Below are 18,532 nucleotides of genomic sequence, written 5' to 3'. Positions count from 1 at the left end.
ATATATATCACTGGAGGTTGGCTTTGAGATTTCAATGGTCCATGCCAGGCCCAGTCTCACTCTATATATGTATCTTCTACTTACAGATCAGGAAGTAAGCTCACAGTTACTCTGTTCTTTCATCCCTTCTGACATGCCCCCCACCATGATGATCATGGACTAACCCTCTAAAATTCTATGCCAGCCCATTAGTGCTTTCTTTTATAAGAATTGCCTTGGTCATAGTGTCTCTTTAAAGAAATATAACAGTAACTAAGACAGAGTTGATTTCATTCAAACTACCATACCATTTAATATAACATCAATAACATCAGTAATTATGTTGTTAAATCCATATTGTCACATTTGTTATAGAGTATTAAGGAATTAATAGCTTTTAAAGAAATTTCTTTTTTTTTTTTTTTTTTTTTCGAGCTGGGGACTGAACCTAGGGCCTTTGCTCCTAGGTAAGCGCCACCACGAGCCAACCCAGCCCCTTCAAGAAAAAATTTTATGCTTTACCTATATGTGGGATAATATATCATATTAGGTAGAATGACCAGCATGCTACGCTCTTCATTTGGAAATCAAACATTACATAAAAATATATGGTTGGGTGTCATGTTGACAAGAAGTGGACTTGTTAACTTAATTGGATCTATCGCTATTTGGGGATGTGCAAGCATTTCCAGGAAAGATTCATTGAGGGAGGAACAGTCTTCCTGAGAGTGGCCTGCAGTGGCTAACACTCAGATAGTGATGAAGTCCTGGGAAAAAGCATTGCTGCTTGCCTCCTTGTTTTGTTTCTTGCTAGCATGAAGTTTCTAACTCTGTTGCTGTAAACTGTTCTTTTTGCTGACATCAGAATATACCTTATCAGGTCTTTACTGTGAACTGAAGACTAGTGACCCCTTTGGGAATTTTAATTTTTGGCACTAGATTGAAACTGCTGAGATTTGGCTTCATGGACTGAATACAACCAGGTTCTTCGCATTTCCAATGTTCAAAGAATCAATAATAACTATAAGTCATTATAATAAGTCCCCATTATAACATATATACTTTCTATCAGTTCTATTCCTCTGGATAATTCTGAATAACACATGTTAAAAAGGCAAATAAATTTGACATGCTTGCTTTTGAAGTCAGAAAATCTCTAAATGGCCAAAGTACAACACAGTAAATATGAACTGATCTCTAACATAATATTTCTGAATTTTCATTTTTTACATTACCTAAGCCAGAATGAACTCTCTCTGTATTTATTCTGATTGCTCGATTCTACTCCAAGGTTGTAACAGAGTACATGAAGATATTTTGTCTGTAATACAAAAAACATAAATAAGTAAATAAATAAAGATTCATTATTTTCTTCAAGTTAAAAAATATCAACAGCTATTCAGAGGCTTAAAAACAGCTCAGGAGTGGTGTCACATACCTTTCACAAAATCAGACAGATCTCTGTGAGTTTGAGGGCTTCCTGGTCTTTATATTAATTTCAGGCCAGACATGGCTACATAAATAACCATCCACATCAAAACTTCTCAAGTTATATAAAAGAGAGATACAAAACATTCAGGTTGGGACTTCAATTATATATGAAAAATATTACAAGAGATTATTGACAGAAGTTGAAAGTCCCTTTGTAATTAATTCGGAATAAGAAATCTGATACCAGAAAATAGTAAGATTTCTCATGTTCATGGATTGGTAAAATTAATACTGTGAAAATAACTATCCTACCAAATTAAGATTCAGCTTAATCCCATCAAAATTCTAACACAATTCTTCATAGAAATTTTTTAAAATAATTGTAAATGTCATACAGAAGCATGAAAATAAACCAACATAACCAAAGCAATCCTGATCAATGAAAGAACTCCTGGAGGTATCATCATCCATGTTTAAGTTATACTACAGAGTAATATTAATTTGAAATAAATATGGTATTAACATAAAAACAATCACACTGATCAATGGAATAGAATTAAGGACCTGGGGGTTGGGGATTTGCTCAGTGGTACAGCTAAGCCTAGAAAGTTTAAGGCCCTGTGTCTGGGTCCCCAGCTTCCAGAAAAAAAAGAACTAAAAAAAAAAAAAGAATTAAGGACCTGGATACAAATCCATGCATATGTAGCCACATAATTTTTAACAAAGAGGCCAAAGATACACAATGCAGAAAAGACAACACCTTCAACAAATAGTGATGATCAAACTTAATAATTATGAGTAGAAGAATGAAACTAGATCCTTATTGTTCAACCTGCATAGAACAACTCCAAAATAGATCAAATACCTCAATATAAGACTTGATATACTTAATCTGCTAGAAGAGAAAGTAGGAAATACATTTCAATTTCTACACACAGAGAAGGACTTTCTGAACAGGTACTGAAATCAAAAACTTACAAATGAAACATCATGAAACTAAAACCCTTCCATATAGCAAGGGATTATCATTTGAGTTAAGAGGAAGAATACAGAATAAAAAAAGTCTTTTTTTACTAACTACATATCTGACAGAGGGTTAATGTCTAGAAAAAATAAAGAACTAAAAAGAAAAAAACACCTTAGCATCAAGAAAACAAGCAACCCAGTTAAAAATTAGGTCAAAGAACTAACAGAAAATTCTTAAAATATGAAATGGTAAATAGCTGAGAAATACATTTATTGAGTGTTCAACATCCTTAATCATCAAAAAATGCAAATCAACACTACTTTGAGATTTTATCTTACCCTAATCAAAATGGCTAAGAAACAATAAATGCTGGCATGGATGTGAGGAAAGGGAAACATTTGTTATACTGATGGTGGGTATGTAAACTGGTTACAGCTAATATAGAATTCACTGTGTGGTTGTTCAAAATGCTAGAAATAGATCTACTGCATGATCTAGCTGTGCTCTCTTAGACATATACCTAGAGGACTCTATATCCTACTATAAAGATATTTGCTCAAGTATCTCTATTCACAATAACCAGGAAATGGAAACATTCTTGATATCTATGAACTGGCTAGTAAAAAAATGAAAATATAATATGGATAATGAAAATATAATACATTTACACAATGGAATATGACAGTTGTTAAGAAAAGTAAAAATTATATTTGCAGTTAAATGGATGGAACTGAAAAACAATCAACCAGGATGAAGTAACCCAGAACAAAAAAGACAAACATCTCATATGTGGATTTTTCAGCTTTGAATGTTTAGATAGTTGTTTCATTTTGAATACTCTATAGAGGCTATGGCACTTGTTAGGGGCTACAGAATTGCAGAGGGCTTTGAAAGGAAGAGATGTAGAGTGCAGTTGCACACAGGGTCAAGGGGAGTAACTGAATAGGAAGAGTTAAATGAGGTAGGAGATGGAAGAACAGGATAAAGGAGGGAATGTGGGGAGAAATAACTAATTTTAAAGGCCTTTCAAAAATGCATATGGAAATCTACTGCTATAAAAGCTTCCTAAAATATAAAAATAAGCATATACATAAAGCTAAAAGTTTAAATGAAGTTATCCTTTAATGGTGAGTATATAAGTGCTACAGCTTAGATGAAAACGTTTCCTGGAAGTTGCAAGCCAAGGAATACCACAAAGTCATAAGAAGATGCTTACTGGCTTCCTTTCCCCTGTACTCTCCTGGCTGCCTCTGGCTCTAGCCTTCAGCTCTCAGCTCCCTCTTAGAGCTTATAGGAACACGCTTGCACAGGGCCCTATTTCCTCTCTCTCTCTCTCCCACCCTCCCTCTCTCCCTCCATGGACTCAGACTCAATTTTATTACTTACTACAGCTTGGCCTCAGTACTGATCAATGCTCCAAAACATAGACTATAGTGCTTGCTTCAGCAGCACATATACTAAAATTAGAATGATACTGAGAGGATTAGCATGACCACTGTGCAAGGATGACATGCAAATTCGTGAAATGTTCCATATTTTTACATGGACAGACCCATATGTAGCTGCATATGTAGCAGAGAAAAGCCTTGTTGGGCACCAATGGAAGGAGAAGAAGCCCTGGTCCTGCTAAGATTGAACCCCAGTGTAGGGGGGAATGTTAGGGGACAGGCAGGGGATGGATGAGGGAAACACCTTCTAGAAGAAGGAGGGGATGGATAGGGGCTTAAGTCTGGGAAACCAGGAAAGGGAATAACATTTGAAATGTAAGTAACAAAACATCCGATAAAAAATAATAATAGCTAGAAGCTGGAAAGAACCCAGATGTCCTTCAACAGAGGAATGGAAACAGAAAATATGGGATATCTACACAATGGAATATTACTCAGATATTAAAACAATGACTTCATGAAATTCTTAGGCAAATGGATGGAACTAGAAAATATCATCCTGAGTGAGGTAACCCAGTCACAAAAGAACATACATGGTATGCACTCACTGATAAGTGGACATTAGCCCAAAACCTCAGATTACTCAAGATATAATCCACAGAGGACATGAAGTTCAAGAAGTTGGAAGACCAAAGAGTCCTTCAGTCCTTCTTAAAAGGGAGAACAAAATATTCACAGGAGGAAAAAAAAAGACAAAGTGTGGAGCAGAGACTGAGGGAAAGGTCATCCAGAGATGGCCCCACCCAGGGATCCATCCCACATGCAGTCACCAAACCCACACAATATTGTGGATGCCAAGAAGTCCATGGTGATAGGAGCCTGATATAGCTGTCTCCTGAGAGGCTATCCCAGAGCATGACAGCACAGAGGCAGGTGCTAGCAGCTAAACATTGAACTGAGAAAGGGGTTCCTAATGGAGGAGTTAGAGAAAGGACTGAAGGAGCTGAAGGGTTTTGCAACCCCATGGGAAGAACAACAATATCAACTAACCAGACCCCCTAGAGCTCCCAGAGACTAAACCCCCAACCAAAGTGTACACATGGAGCAACCCATGACTCCAGCCACAAATGTAGCAGAGGATGGCCTTGTTGGGCATCAATGAGAGGAGGGGGCCTTGGACCTTCAAAGGCTCAATGCCCCCGTGTAGGGAAAGCCAAGGCTGGGAGATGGGAGGGAGTGGCGGGGAACATTCTCATGGGGGGGGCCCAGGTGGTGGATAGGCGAATCCAGAGGGAAATTGGGAAAGGGACATTTGAAATGTAAGCAAAGAAAATCCCACCTAAAAAAAGGAAAAAATCATAGACTATAAACAACTATACAAACAAATGATCTCCAAATCTCTTACAAGTAAACTTGCTCTGCTCTACACTCCTCTCAAAGTCTCTTATCTAAGGTTCTACTTCCTATCATAAAAATATTTTATCTCTATAATTTCTTTGCACTCTGCTCTCAAAAAAAAACTCTTAAAATTATACTATAAACTCTTATCTAGGGATTTTTAAGTAGCCCATAGAGTATGGTTTAAAAAAATACAGAAAAACTGCTACTATTATGTTGCTAAAAGGGCACAGTATTAAACTGACTGGTAACAACTTATTGTATACCAATAGATTAGTGCATTTTTCAACCCTTGTCAGAGAAGTTTACTCTTGTAGTAGATGATGATTAACACAGAGACCCACAGTGGTCCACTTGCAGAGAATAAGAGATGTTGGAGTGCTCAGCTTCCACTGGATATCTATATTGTACCCCTTTCCCAGAGGCTCAGGAACCTTTATGGGAAAGGGGGAAGGTAGAGAAAACAACAGGCAGTGCATGAATATAACAGGAAAGTCATAACAGCTGTCCTTTCACACGTGGGGAATTCACAGTGGTTAGGACAAAATACACAAGACTTGCCCAAGTTCAAGACAGACAAAAATCTCAAAACAGAATAGAGGATGGGATGAGCATGAGCTATTGGTAACCATAGCTGCTGGGAGACAGAGTCAGTTTTCTTTAAGGGTGTGACCCCTGGCAGGGGCCCATACCTGAGAATACTTGGGTAACACAAATTGGATTTGATGGGATTTTTTTTTTTAATAATTTTTATTTACACTTCAAATGTTATTCCCTTTCCAGGTTTCCTGTCCATAAATCCCCTATCCTACCCCCTCCCCCTTCTTCTATGAGGGTGTTTCTCCACCCAACCACCCACCCCTTCCTGCCTTCCCCACCCTGACATTCCCTTACACTGAGGCATCGAGTCTTGGCAGAACCAAGGGCTTCTCCTCTCACTGATGCCCAACAAGGTCATCCTCTGCCACATATGTAACTGGAGCCATGGGTCTGTCCACGAATTTTTAAGTGGTTAAGAGAACTGGTTGCTCTTCCAAAGGACCCAGATTTGATTCCTAGCACCTACATGGTAACGAACAACTTTTGTAACTCTAACCCTAAAGGCTCTAATACCCTTTCTGGTTTATGTGGGCACCAGGCACACAAGAGGTGTCCAGACATACACACACGCAAAACACCAACATGCATAATATTTGGGGGGGAGGAGCCAGTTCTTATGATGTAGCTCTGGCTATCCTGGAACTCACTATGTAGACCAGGCTGGCATCAAATTCACAAAGATCCACCTGCCTCTGAATTCCAAGTGCTAGGATTAAAAGCATTCACCAGTACATCTGGCTCATATAAAAATAAATTTAAAAAAATTTTCAAGCTACAAAGTTGTATAGGTACGGAGGTAGAAGTAGGTCTGGGAGGAGTGGGGGAGTAATGTGATCAAATACACTGTATGATATTCTCAAAGAATGAACAATATTTTTAAAAAAGAAATCTGATTGCTTGCCTAGCAAAATGATAAACAAAAATATTTGATTTGGGTGGTTACATTTGGTAAAACACAAGTAGAAAATATACTCAAAGACAAAGTAAAATTTTCAAAATTTTTAAATTTTGAAAAATATCCAAAGAACTATCCAGCTAAAAAGCCTCTTTGGAAATAATTAATGGTTGCTTTAAATTTCTTTTTATATAAATTATTATAGAGAGAAAAGCAGGAGTGAGTATATGAATTTACCATAGGAAAATAGTTATATGTAAATCAATGAAATAGATCAATAGCATATTTTTTATAGGATTTTCAGCCCTCAAAATATTAGAAAAGGACATGTAAAGCTATTTTATAATTCTAATAATTTATCTAAATGCCCCTGAGTATTTAATCACCTACATAGAATTCTACCCATAAAAAGGAATTCTTTATAAATTTTACCAGAGCAAGACTAAGAAGCAGAACCTCAATTAAGAATGTAAGATCTGAGGTAAGTTATTCATGAGTAATGTATAAAGCCTTGGCTTTCTTTATAAAAAAATTTCCCTTTGAATGACACTACATTCAAAAAGTATAAATTCAATATGCATGACTGAGCACATCAGATCTACTGTATATCTGAATCTAAAATAAAGAACAGTCTTGTTAATCTTGCCAATATGTTTGAAAAGCATCCATTGGTATTTAAATGTATTCCTGACATTGCAGCAGAAACAGTTTAACTCATTACATGCTCCAGATCCCACAGGTTCATACAAGGCCATCCCAATTATGTAGCCATAATGCAGTTCTCAGCAACTTACTGCACAGACGCCTACAACTGAACTGGTTCAGAGGAAAATGTAAACCAAAATTCTGATGAATAATTATGTATACTAAGCCTTTATCCAGTTTCTTCTGTATTTTCTGTTTGTGCTCTCACCATTCTTACAAATCTATTTACACTAAATGCTACTTCTCAGAGGGGGAAATAACACAATACTAAACGTAACTACAAAGGTATAAAAGGCTAAAAAAAATCTGTGAAGGTATATATAACATGTTTTTAAATGAAATGATCAAAAATTACCAATTCTGCTTCATTGACTCATTCATTGATATATTCAATAACAATGATTTGCTAAGCATAGTAGACATTATTCTAGGAATTAAGTACACATCTCTGAACAAAACAGAGAGAAATTCATGTATTCATGAAACATTTCTAATGTGGTGTGAAATAATATTTGTTTAAAAAAAAACATAACTGTTTAAAGAATCATGCCCTGCCCAGGACCCTAGCTTTGATTCATAGCACTGGAAAAATACAGGGAAGAACAAAAGGACAAGCAGGAAATATTTTCTTAGCTTTACATGGGATGCTAAAATATATGAACTGAGGCTTCCTAGAAAAAAGGCCACAGCCATGTTAAAGATCTACAGTATTAAACTGGGTTAGGCTAAGGACGTAGTTCACCTATCATGCGCAAGGCCCTAGGTTTGAATCTCTGTTTTTCATAAACTCAGTGTGTTGATGAAGACTATAATCCCAGAACTTGAGAGGGAAGGCAGGAAGATCAGAAGGGCTGCCTGATCGGTAAGCTCTGCAGAGCATTCCAAAGTGGAATATAGCCTACGCTTTTGTTTAACAAGGAATACCGGCAAAGTTAACACAAATAGAATCAAAGGCAGTTACGGAACATCAGCCAACACTCCTCAGAGCAGAGGTTAGGGTTAATGATCTATGGAAATTCTCAATTATAGAGAATAACAGATGAACCATGGAAACCAAGGCACTATATCTTGGAGTCCAAGTTTCCTGATTAAGTAAGTTATGGGAAGTAAACAGGCAATATTATAAAATTATCCTTTTTGATTTCTTCCCTTTCTAATTATAAAATAAGAATAACATTTGATTATACCTAAACATCTATAAAAATCTTGATTTTTCATAAGTTTGGCCTCTGTCACTAAAACATTTTGTACATGGAGAAAAATATATTTTGTTGAGAAGGAATTCAAAATAATACTGTACAATTATTACAATTTCTTGTGTTTTATGTTATATTTACTACTCCAAACTGAAATCTGGTCTAATACCAAGATAACAGAACAAATCAGATAATTATTAACAGATAAGAGTTATAAAGAAGTAGATATTAAGTACCAATCTTTCCTAGTATCAAAACAATCCATTTTACATGAAGTTATAGCTATGGACTAAAACTGGCCAAAAGAAAACCTATCATTAAAAGTAATGAAAAAGCTAAGCTGGGTGTACATGCCTTAAATCCCAGCACTCAGAAGGCAGAGGCAGCTGTATTTCTGTGAGTTCAAGGTCAACCTGGTCTACTTAGTGAGTTACAGGACAGGCAGGGTTACACAGAGAAACAGTCTTGAAACACACACACAACACACACACACACACACACACACACACACACACACACACAGAGAGAGAGAGAGAGAGAGAGAGAGAGAGAATATATAGATATGTAAGTATACAATATACTAGTCATACAAAAAGTCATACTACTCTAGCCACTGCTATCTTGATTGGCCTGGAAATAATAATTTCATACTAATACCTATTTTAAAATTCTAAGATGAGACTCTATAGATGGTAGGCCCAATTTAATATGGTTAATTAAAATTATCTTGTCCACCAACCTTTGAGTTTGAGATGGGGACTTTTATTTTAATTATATAAATAACTTTTCACGTTTTCCCTTACTTTCTAGCCTTATCATATTTGTCTGTGTGAGTACATGTGCTGTGGTATATGTATTCATGTCTGGGCATGTGTATGGTGGTCAGAGCCTAATGTTGGATATCTTCATCACTTGCTTTTTTTTGAGACGAAGTATTTCACTGAACCTAGAGTTCGCTAATTTGCTAGACTAGCTGGCAGTGAGCTCCAGACTTCTGCTTGTCTCTGAGGATCCGTCTGTGTCAACAACTTTAGAACACCCGCATGGCAGGAGTACAAATGTGTGCCTTGAAACCAGGCCTTTATGTTGGGAAGACATAATCAAGGTCCTCATTTCTATGCGGTAAGCACTTCAACCACTGAACAATTGCCCCAAGCCAAACGTTCCTTTTTTTCAGTCTCACATTTCTAATTTATTTTTCTCTTGATTTTGTTGTGTTTTAAACATTAACAGATCATGCATTTTTATATTTTTCAATTACTATAATAAAGAAATAATAGATTATTAAACTTTATTGGTTTATTATATTAAAAACTAATCAAGAGCTGATTGTCTAGCTTTAAGATACTTGCCTTGTACTCTTCCCTTACTCAGCTTTCTCTAACACTAAGATATTGCAATGATAATTGTTTTTCATGGAATTCTAAGATATAAATGTATATATCCAACTTCTTGATATTTCTTCTCTGCCTCTGAAAATTAATACAGTATTAATTTCTGCTGCAAAAAATTTTCAATGAGATACAGGAGGAATATCTCTGGCAAAGAAAAAAAAGAGATTGAATTCATTAATTTTCAAAGAAAAAGAGATTGAATTCATTAATTAATTTTCCGTGAATTGTTAGCTTTATTAATTACTTTCCAATCTCACTATGTTTCCAGTACTGGCCTTGAAATTGCAATTCTCCTGCCTCACCCCCACAAGTAGCCAGGATTATAGGCCTGTAATACCAGGTCTAATTTTAAAATATTATCTTTAAGTTACAATATTTATAGTAGCTACTGAATGTGAGCTAATTTTATTAATACATTATAAAAACATAGCAAAGGATAATTTAAAAGTTTATATCGTGGTGAAAATGTATTTTTGTAGCCGAACATTTGCCTAAAATGCATGAGGCCCTGAGTTTTGTCCCTAGCACTATAAGAAAGTTTATACATGTGAGAATATATCACATTTATCAATATGGTGATTGAGTATTATAAAAATAGTAAATCTGTAAGTGTTGCTTCAATCAATAAACCAGTAGTTTTTCACCAATCATGACAAGCTAATTCTAATAAAATTCAGAAAAACAGGGAGTCAAGTCCAGCTAAGAAGATATGTTTGGTGGCACTGACCTATAATACCAGGATGGGGGTGGGGGCAGGAAGATACACAGACGGGCCTACCATAATATGGAAACAAAGAAGAGCTAACATAATATTTAAGAAGGAAAAAACTAGATTTACTCTCTTAAGACTGTAGTAAATTGAGTATTGTTCCCTCAAAATTTATATCTACCTAGCACATATGAATATCTTAACTGGAAGTAAGGTCTTTGCATTGCAATGAAGAAAAGGTCCCAGTGGGTTAAGTTGGCTCCCAAATCTAATATGACTTCTGTCTTTGTAAGAATAGCTCCTGGGCCAGAGAGATGGCTCAGGAGGTAAAAGCACTTGCTGTTAAGCTTAAGAACCTGAGTTTGAAACCTGGAACTCACACAGTGAAAGGAAAAGAGTAAATTCCATAGGTCTAAGTGCCTAGATCAGTGTGGTAAGTGCGCCAACACACGACAAGACACGCATACATGTGCACGCATACCTGTGCATTGACCCTTGCTTTTTTTTTTTTCTGAATTCTATTAGAATTAGCTTGTCATGATCATTGAGAAACTACTGGGTTATTGACTGAAGCAACACTTACAGATTAATTATTTTTATGAATATATATTATATGCAGAGGACCAGAGTTTGGCTCCTAGCACCCATGTTGAGTTGCTCACAACTGCCTCGAAGTCCAGCTCCATGAAACCTGATACTGTCTTCTGGCCTGAGCAGCCTGCATTCACATGCAGCATACAAACACAAATGTAAAAATAAATCTTATGCCTAAGGTAAATATTATATAAAGGGAAAATCAAAGCATCTCCACTGATAGCCAAAAGAGGCAAGTGCTCACTGTATCTACTCCTACTTGATATCATGCTTGGTGTATTAACTAGAGCATTAACACAAAACCAAGAAAAGAGATAAAAATAAGTCACACTATCCTTATTTGCAGACAAGATGATTCTATACCTAAGAGACTCTAGACACCACCAGAATCCTTGTAGAATTAATAAGTACTTTCAGTAAAGTGGCAAAATAGAAAAATCAGTAGCCTTCCTGTACACAAATAACAAATACACTGAGGAAGAAATTAGGAAAATAGCCTCACTCACAATTGCCTCAAAATTAAAGTAAAATGATATCCAAACAAGGAAGTGAAAGATCTCTACAATGACTTTTAAACACTGATCAAAGAAAATGAAGAGGATAATAGAAATGGAAGATTCCCATGCTAATGAATCAGAAGAATCAATATTGTGAAAATGGCTATGCTACCGAAAGTTATGATATGCAGATTCAATGAGATACGAACATCAAGATTCCAGTACTACTCACAGACAGACTTCAATTTCTTTTCATTTCACAGAAATAGAAAAGAAAACCTTAGAATCCAAATTAAAACACAATTCACCTAGAATAGACACAAAGAATAATACCATAGCTATCAACATACCTGATCAAAATTAATACAAATAAAACTAGGTAAACCAATCTTGTATGCCACCCAATAGGAAAACATGAGCATAGGGTCTCTTTCTCGTTAATTGACACCAAATTCAAGAATAAGTCAACATCTTAAAAAACTGTCAAGGTCATGATTGTCAAAGCAAAATGAAGACGTATTCCAGAGAGGAACATCCTAGACACTATAATCATAGATTAAATCTTCTTTTTATATAGGTCACAGCTGGAAAAGTTGTATCTCAACTCTTTGGATAAAAGATGTGGGCTGGAGAGATGGCTCAGTGGTTAAGGGCACCGACTGCTCTTCCAGAGGTCCTGAGTTCAATTCCCAGCAACCATATGGTGGCTCACAACCATTTGTAATGGGATCTGATGCTCTCTTCTGGTGTGTCTGAAGACAGCTACAGTGTACTCAGATAAATAAAGTAAATAACTCTTACATGAAATAAGTTTAATATTTAAAACTTAGAAGAGTACCTAGGACATTATAAGCAATGTAGAAATATATAAATTCAGTTCTATATTAAACAAAATATTTAAGGGAATTAACAATCTCACAAGTATAATTTATAAAATCTTTGACGCGTTCTCTCTAATATCCAACTATATGTTTGCTATTAATCCTTCTGTAAGAGTAAAACCTAAAGCAAGCATAAACACTGAAGGAAAAGCTGGCCAGCAGGAAAAAGAGGGGCAGGAAAGGAAAAGAAGAAAAGCAAAAGGCTATACTTAGAAATTCTGATGAGACCCAGTGAAGAAAACAGCCTATATCCTATCGAATCTCTCATACCTCCAAAATCCCAGTATAGAAAAATACTAGGACAGTGACATTAACTGCATTCAACCTCGTCAGCAGGGAAATAAACTCATTTTTCTTCTTTGATTATATAGCATGAAATACTAGCAAAATCATATGACAATAAAGGGATGAACAAAGAAATTGAAGAACTAACTGGCTTCACCTTTTGAATGCCCTTTCTGATAAAGAACAAGGGAAGTCAATTATTTTAAAGATCAGCTAAAAAAGTAGAACTGATCTCAAATAGAATCTCCAAAAGGCTCCACTCAGCAGTGATAACTCTTCATGGACTTAATAGAGCATATTTTGAAGCTCTTAGGGAAATGAGGGCAGAAATTTCACTCACCATTTCAGGAATCCTTATCAGCATATCTTTACAACGTAAGACGCAAATAGATGCTTTCTTGAAATCCCCTTGAGCAACAGCCTAAAAAAAGGGTGTCAAAAATTAGTTAACATGAAATGACAAGATAATTGTCTCACCGTTATATTTATTTTATCTATTTACTTGGGAAAGCATTATATGTGTGCACACATGCATGGGCATGCATACGCAAGCACATGTGGAACTCACTATGTAGCCCAAATTGGCCTCCAATTCACAATGATCCTCCTGCATTAGCCTCCTGGAATGCTGGGATTATACATGTGAGTCACCACATAGGGCTTTTTGTATTTCAACAAAATATTATAAATTTCTAAGGAAGAAAATTCCTACATTTGCTGTTTTCTTCTCTTTGTGTAAATCAAGTATTCTTGTGCTTTGATTTTAGGGGATTTAACTCAGTGCTGGAGCGCAAGATAATATTTAGGGTCCATTTCCAACACCAAAAAGATATAAAATGCCGAATTCACTCTAGTTTTCTTCTCCATCCACCTGACAAACATAAACCTTGACATCTTTCTGAATAGATACTCTCACTAGGGTTTCAAATAGTAGAATGTTTTAAAATAAAAATAAATTAAGTGGGTGGGTGGGAGGAGGAGCATCCTCATAGAAGCAGGGGGAGGGGGTACAGAGAGGGAGGAACCAGGAAAAGGGATAACATTTGAAATGTAAATACATAAAATAGCCAATAAAAAAAGAAAAACAAAAAATAAATTAAGACAAGAATATCAATAAATCAAATCTCATATATGAAGATTAAAAATAATATTCCCATCCCTACTGTAACTACTCAGTGAATACAGGGAAATCTTGTAATTAAAGAGAAATACTTCATAATCGGATGTTATTTTCTTTTCTTATAACATATAAAACAACATGAGAATAAAGTGCTCAAATAAACTAAAAATCTTTATCATTTCACAGATTCTACTCTACAGAAATTAAAGCTATAGTAGCATATATTGTTATAGCTTTAATAGAAATATGAATGCAATTGCTTAGTGACAGATGTGTAGTTAACTATGTTATGACAAGACCGTAGAGACTGACTGCGTAGCTCAGTGGTAGAAGAGTTGCCCAGTATGCATGATAAACTTTTCATCTCTTGCTTATGTTAGATCCCTAGGTCTATTTACATTTTGAATCAATCTTCAACTAAGATGCGCTTTCATCAAAAAATTAAAATGGCAATTTTAAAAATATTTTCTATGTTATGCAAATATGCAAATAAACATTAACATAAAACATGGAACAATCAAAGGAAGGCTGGTGAGATGGCTCAGTGGGGAAACAACTTACCCTGCAAGCTTAAGGACCTGAGTTTAATCCCAGAACCCAGGGTGGAAGTAGAAAACTGATTCCCAATAGTGGTTCTCTGCCCTCTGCATGTGCACTGTTGCACACGCGCGTGCGTGTGCACACACACACACACACACACTAGTGATAATAATAATATTTTAATCAACAGGGAAGATAGTGAGTTAAAGATAATTTGCATCTCCACTAATTTGAAGCAAAGCATTAGATGTATGTGGGTAAAACATGTCTGGCTATGGGAGAGATGAGGGACGTGGACAAAAGAGCAACAATTATAAACTAGATGGTAGCTGGAAAATTGAATTTTTATATCTGAAACAAAGCCATAAAGCCCTTGACAATACAGTAAGGAAGTGGGCTTTTTAACAAGAAAAAAAGGAGAAAGCCTTGATGAGCTCCACAGGCACGCAATCTGGCAACCTGCAAATTACAGTTCAAGATAAATGATCTGCAATCAGGCAGCTGGCAGAGCGACAAGGGGCTGCTTGTATTTTCTAGCTCACTGATGCTGCAGGAGGGAGTCATTTAAGAGAAGTCTTTGATTTCTTTCTTTCTTTCTTCCCTGACCATCTTATCATTGAGCGGAGAGCTATTTAGTTTCGATGAATATGTGGGTTTTCCATTGTCTTTGAAGTCTAGCCTTAATCCATGGTGATCTGATAGGATGCATGGGATTATTTCAATCTTCTTGTATCTGTTGAGGCCTGTTTTGTGACTGATTATATGATCAATTTTGGAGCCGGCACCATGAGCTGCTGAGAAGGTACATTCTTTTGTTTTAGGATGAAATGTTCTATAGATATCTATTTGGTTCATAACTTTTGTTAGTTTCACGGTGTCTCTGTTTAGTTTCTGTTTCCGTGGTCTGTCCATTGGTAAGAGTGGGGTGTTGAAGTCTCCCACTATTATTGTGTGAGGTGCAATGTGTGCTTTGCAACCTAAAGATTGGGGAAAAAATTTTCACTAACCCTACATCCAATAGAGGGCTAATATCCAAAATATATAAAGAACTCAAGAAGTTAGCCTCCAAAAATCCAAATAAATAGCCCTATTAAAACATGGGGTACAGAGCTAAACAGAGAATTCACAACAGAAGAATCTCGAATGGCAGAGAAGCATTTAAAGAAATGTTCAAGGTCCTTAGTCACCAGGGAAATGCAAATCAAAACAACCCTGAGATTCCATCTCACGCCAGTCAGAATGGCTAAGATAAAAACTTAAGTGATAGCACATGCTGGTGAGTATATAGAGAAAGAAGAACACTCTTCCATTGTCGGTGGGATGGCAAACTGGTACAATCACTCTGGAAATCAATCTGGTGGTTCCTTAGGAAATTGGAAATCGTTATACCTGAAGACCCAGCTATACCACTCCTAGGCATATATCCAAAAGATACCCAACCATACCACAAAGACACATGCTCTACAATGTTCATAGCAGACAGAAGCTGGAAACAACCTAGATGTCCTCCAACTTGGGATTCATCTCATGGGTGAGCACCAAGGCCTAACATTGTTACTGATGCCATGATGTGTTTACAGACAGGAAAGAGCCTGGCATAGCTGTTCCCTGAGAGGACCGACCAGCAGCTGACTGAGACAGATGCAGATACTCACATCCAACCATTAGACAGAAGTCAGAGTTCCCTATGGTTGAATCAGGGGAAGGATTAAAAAAGCTGAAGGGGAGAGCAACCCCATAGGAAGGCCAGCAGTCTCAAGTTACCCAAACCCCAGGAAGTTCCCAGAAACTGACCCACCAACCAAGAGTATACACAGGCTGGTTCGAGGCCCCTGGCACACATATAGCAGAGGTCTTCCTGGTCTGGCCTCAATGGGAGAAGATGCACTTAATCCTCAAGAGACTTGAGTCCCCAGGGAAGGGGAAGTTCTGGTGGGAGAGAACACTCTCAGAGATAAGGGGGAGGTGGAATGGGATTAGGAACTGTAGGAGGGGTACTGGGGGCAATGTAAATAAAGAATGAAATAAAAAAGAGATGTCTCATAGCCAATCTCTATAAGAAAAACAGAATCTCCTGTATTTCTCTATCTCCTATCTCCGAATATGTTCTGCTCTCTTCTGGGTAAGTGAGTAACCACCTAGAGAATCAGTGTAGGCCCAGAAAACAAGTTGTGACTTAGATGAAGACTTGGACTCGGGAGTGCTCAGATCTACTTGGATAGGAAGTATAGGTTACCTAAAAGAAGGAACAGATAACATTTGGGAATTACAGTAGCACCAGAATAAGTCAGGGAGAAAAAGGTATTAAAGTTAGTAAATAAAAGAAGCTAGGTGACCTAAAGACTGAAAACCCCTCCCCATCCGGGATACTTACCTGTGTGGGATAGAGTAAACACAAGAAAAGTCAAATGGGGAAAAGGCAGGTGCTATAAAAACAATTCATATTCTCCTCATTCCAGGGCCTTTGTGATTCCAACTTTTCCAGCTCTCTGGCCCACCGCCAACCTCAGAGGTGCTCTCTCAATAAACGGTCTCTATTTCTACACCTATCTAAGTTTTTGTCTATTTTTTTTTTAATTTGGAAATACAAGAACCTGGGAATCTCAAATATATGGGTAACCTCTGGACTATGACTCGTGTCTATAACAGTCTGACCTTTAGGAAGATAAATAATTAATTTTGTGTGGCTATAAAAGGGCTGGGGTTGTTAGAACAAAGCCAAGCATGTACACTTCAGTACACTACGCTGTGCCCTACCAGTGTGGATTGCTTTGCTCTGACTGTTTTCTGTACTGAGGGTACCAGAAGCATTTAAACTAAATGCAGATGACTTGGCTATTTCTCACAAGCAACTAAGTAGTCCTCTGGCCCAGTTGGTAGGACCATTTGTAGACTGTGATTATACTTTCCACATTGGTAAACCTGGATGGGAAAACTTACTGGCAAGACTTCAGGCAGTCCATGGTCATGGAAGCATACACTGTGTCAGGAAAGGTAAAGTAGCACTCAGCTTGTAAATGGTCCTTTCTGGGCTATCCTTTTAGAACTTCAGAGAGAAACAACTCAGTGCTCCCCTGACAATAACTAAACTGCAAAGAACAAGTCTACGGGGCAGCTCTATCCTGTATCTCCTCAGGTTATACATTATTGTAGCCTAGTTTGAGCAAGCCCGTCATAGCAAAGAAGACATGATGGTGAGAGTAGCTTTCAACTACAACACAGAGCATGAAATCATCGGTCACAAATAAGCAATAAAGATTAACCATTGTGGGCACATCCCGCGCTTTTACCTAGCAAGCGCAAGGCCCTGGGTTTGGTCCCCAGCTCCGGAAAAAAAAAAAAAAAAAAGACTGTGTGAAAAAGTCCATCCCTTTAGGGCTGTCTCTGACTCTGTCACCTGCCTTTGGGACCCTTTTCTCCTGCTGCCTGCTTGTCTAGCCTCAACAAGAGTATGTGTGTTGTAGTCTTAATGCAACTTCATATGCCAGGGCTGGTTGATAGACATTTTCTGAAGATAAACAGAGGAGAGAGAAGTGATGAATGGAGGGAAGAAGGGGAGAGACTGAAAAGGCGGGGACTGCAATTGGGATGTAAAAGTAAATCAATAAATAAAAATAAACAAAAAAGTCTAAGCCTTGTCAACATGACAACAAAACACAGCACTTTAAAATGCTAGCATTCCATACCTGGCCCTCAAAGGTTCATGCCCATCTCATAACCCTAAATTTCAAATGTCCCCACAACTTTTAAAAGTCCCAACACTACTCAAAAGTCCACCTGATGGTTGGGTGTGGTGGCACATGCCTCTTATCCCAGCACTTGGCACGTAGAGGCAGGTAAACCTGAGTTCCAGAATAACTGGGGTTACATAGAGACCCTACCTTGTAAAAATTAAAAATTAAAAAAAAATAAAAAAGCCCAAAGTGTCTCAGAATCCACTATATATCAGAATA

At 37.1% G+C, this 18,532-nt stretch overlaps 1 protein-coding gene and 1 non-coding gene across 2 annotated transcripts in view; one reads left to right on the top strand and one right to left on the bottom strand.

Annotated features, from left to right (window-relative positions):
- The window catches only part of Tex11 (testis expressed 11), a 161,014-nt gene that overhangs the window by 100,513 nt on the left and 41,969 nt on the right, over positions 1 to 18,532 (bottom strand). Inside the window, exons 8-9 of the mRNA XM_032889391.1 lie at positions 13,260 to 13,340; positions 1,215 to 1,300 (exon numbers count right to left, since the gene is read on the bottom strand). Of these exons, the coding sequence (XP_032745282.1) occupies positions 1,215 to 1,300; positions 13,260 to 13,340 (167 nt within the window). The remainder of the gene's footprint in view (positions 1 to 1,214; positions 1,301 to 13,259; positions 13,341 to 18,532) is intronic.
- On the top strand, positions 3,811 to 3,917 carry LOC116889581. Its single transcript, XR_004386497.1, has one exon. It is a non-coding gene; the product is annotated as a U6 spliceosomal RNA (small nuclear RNA).

This window comes from Rattus rattus, chromosome X (genome assembly GCF_011064425.1).
Source record: "Rattus rattus isolate New Zealand chromosome X, Rrattus_CSIRO_v1, whole genome shotgun sequence".
NCBI lineage: Eukaryota > Metazoa > Chordata > Mammalia > Rodentia > Muridae > Rattus > Rattus rattus.
This window is presented reverse-complemented; position numbering and strand designations above follow the sequence as displayed.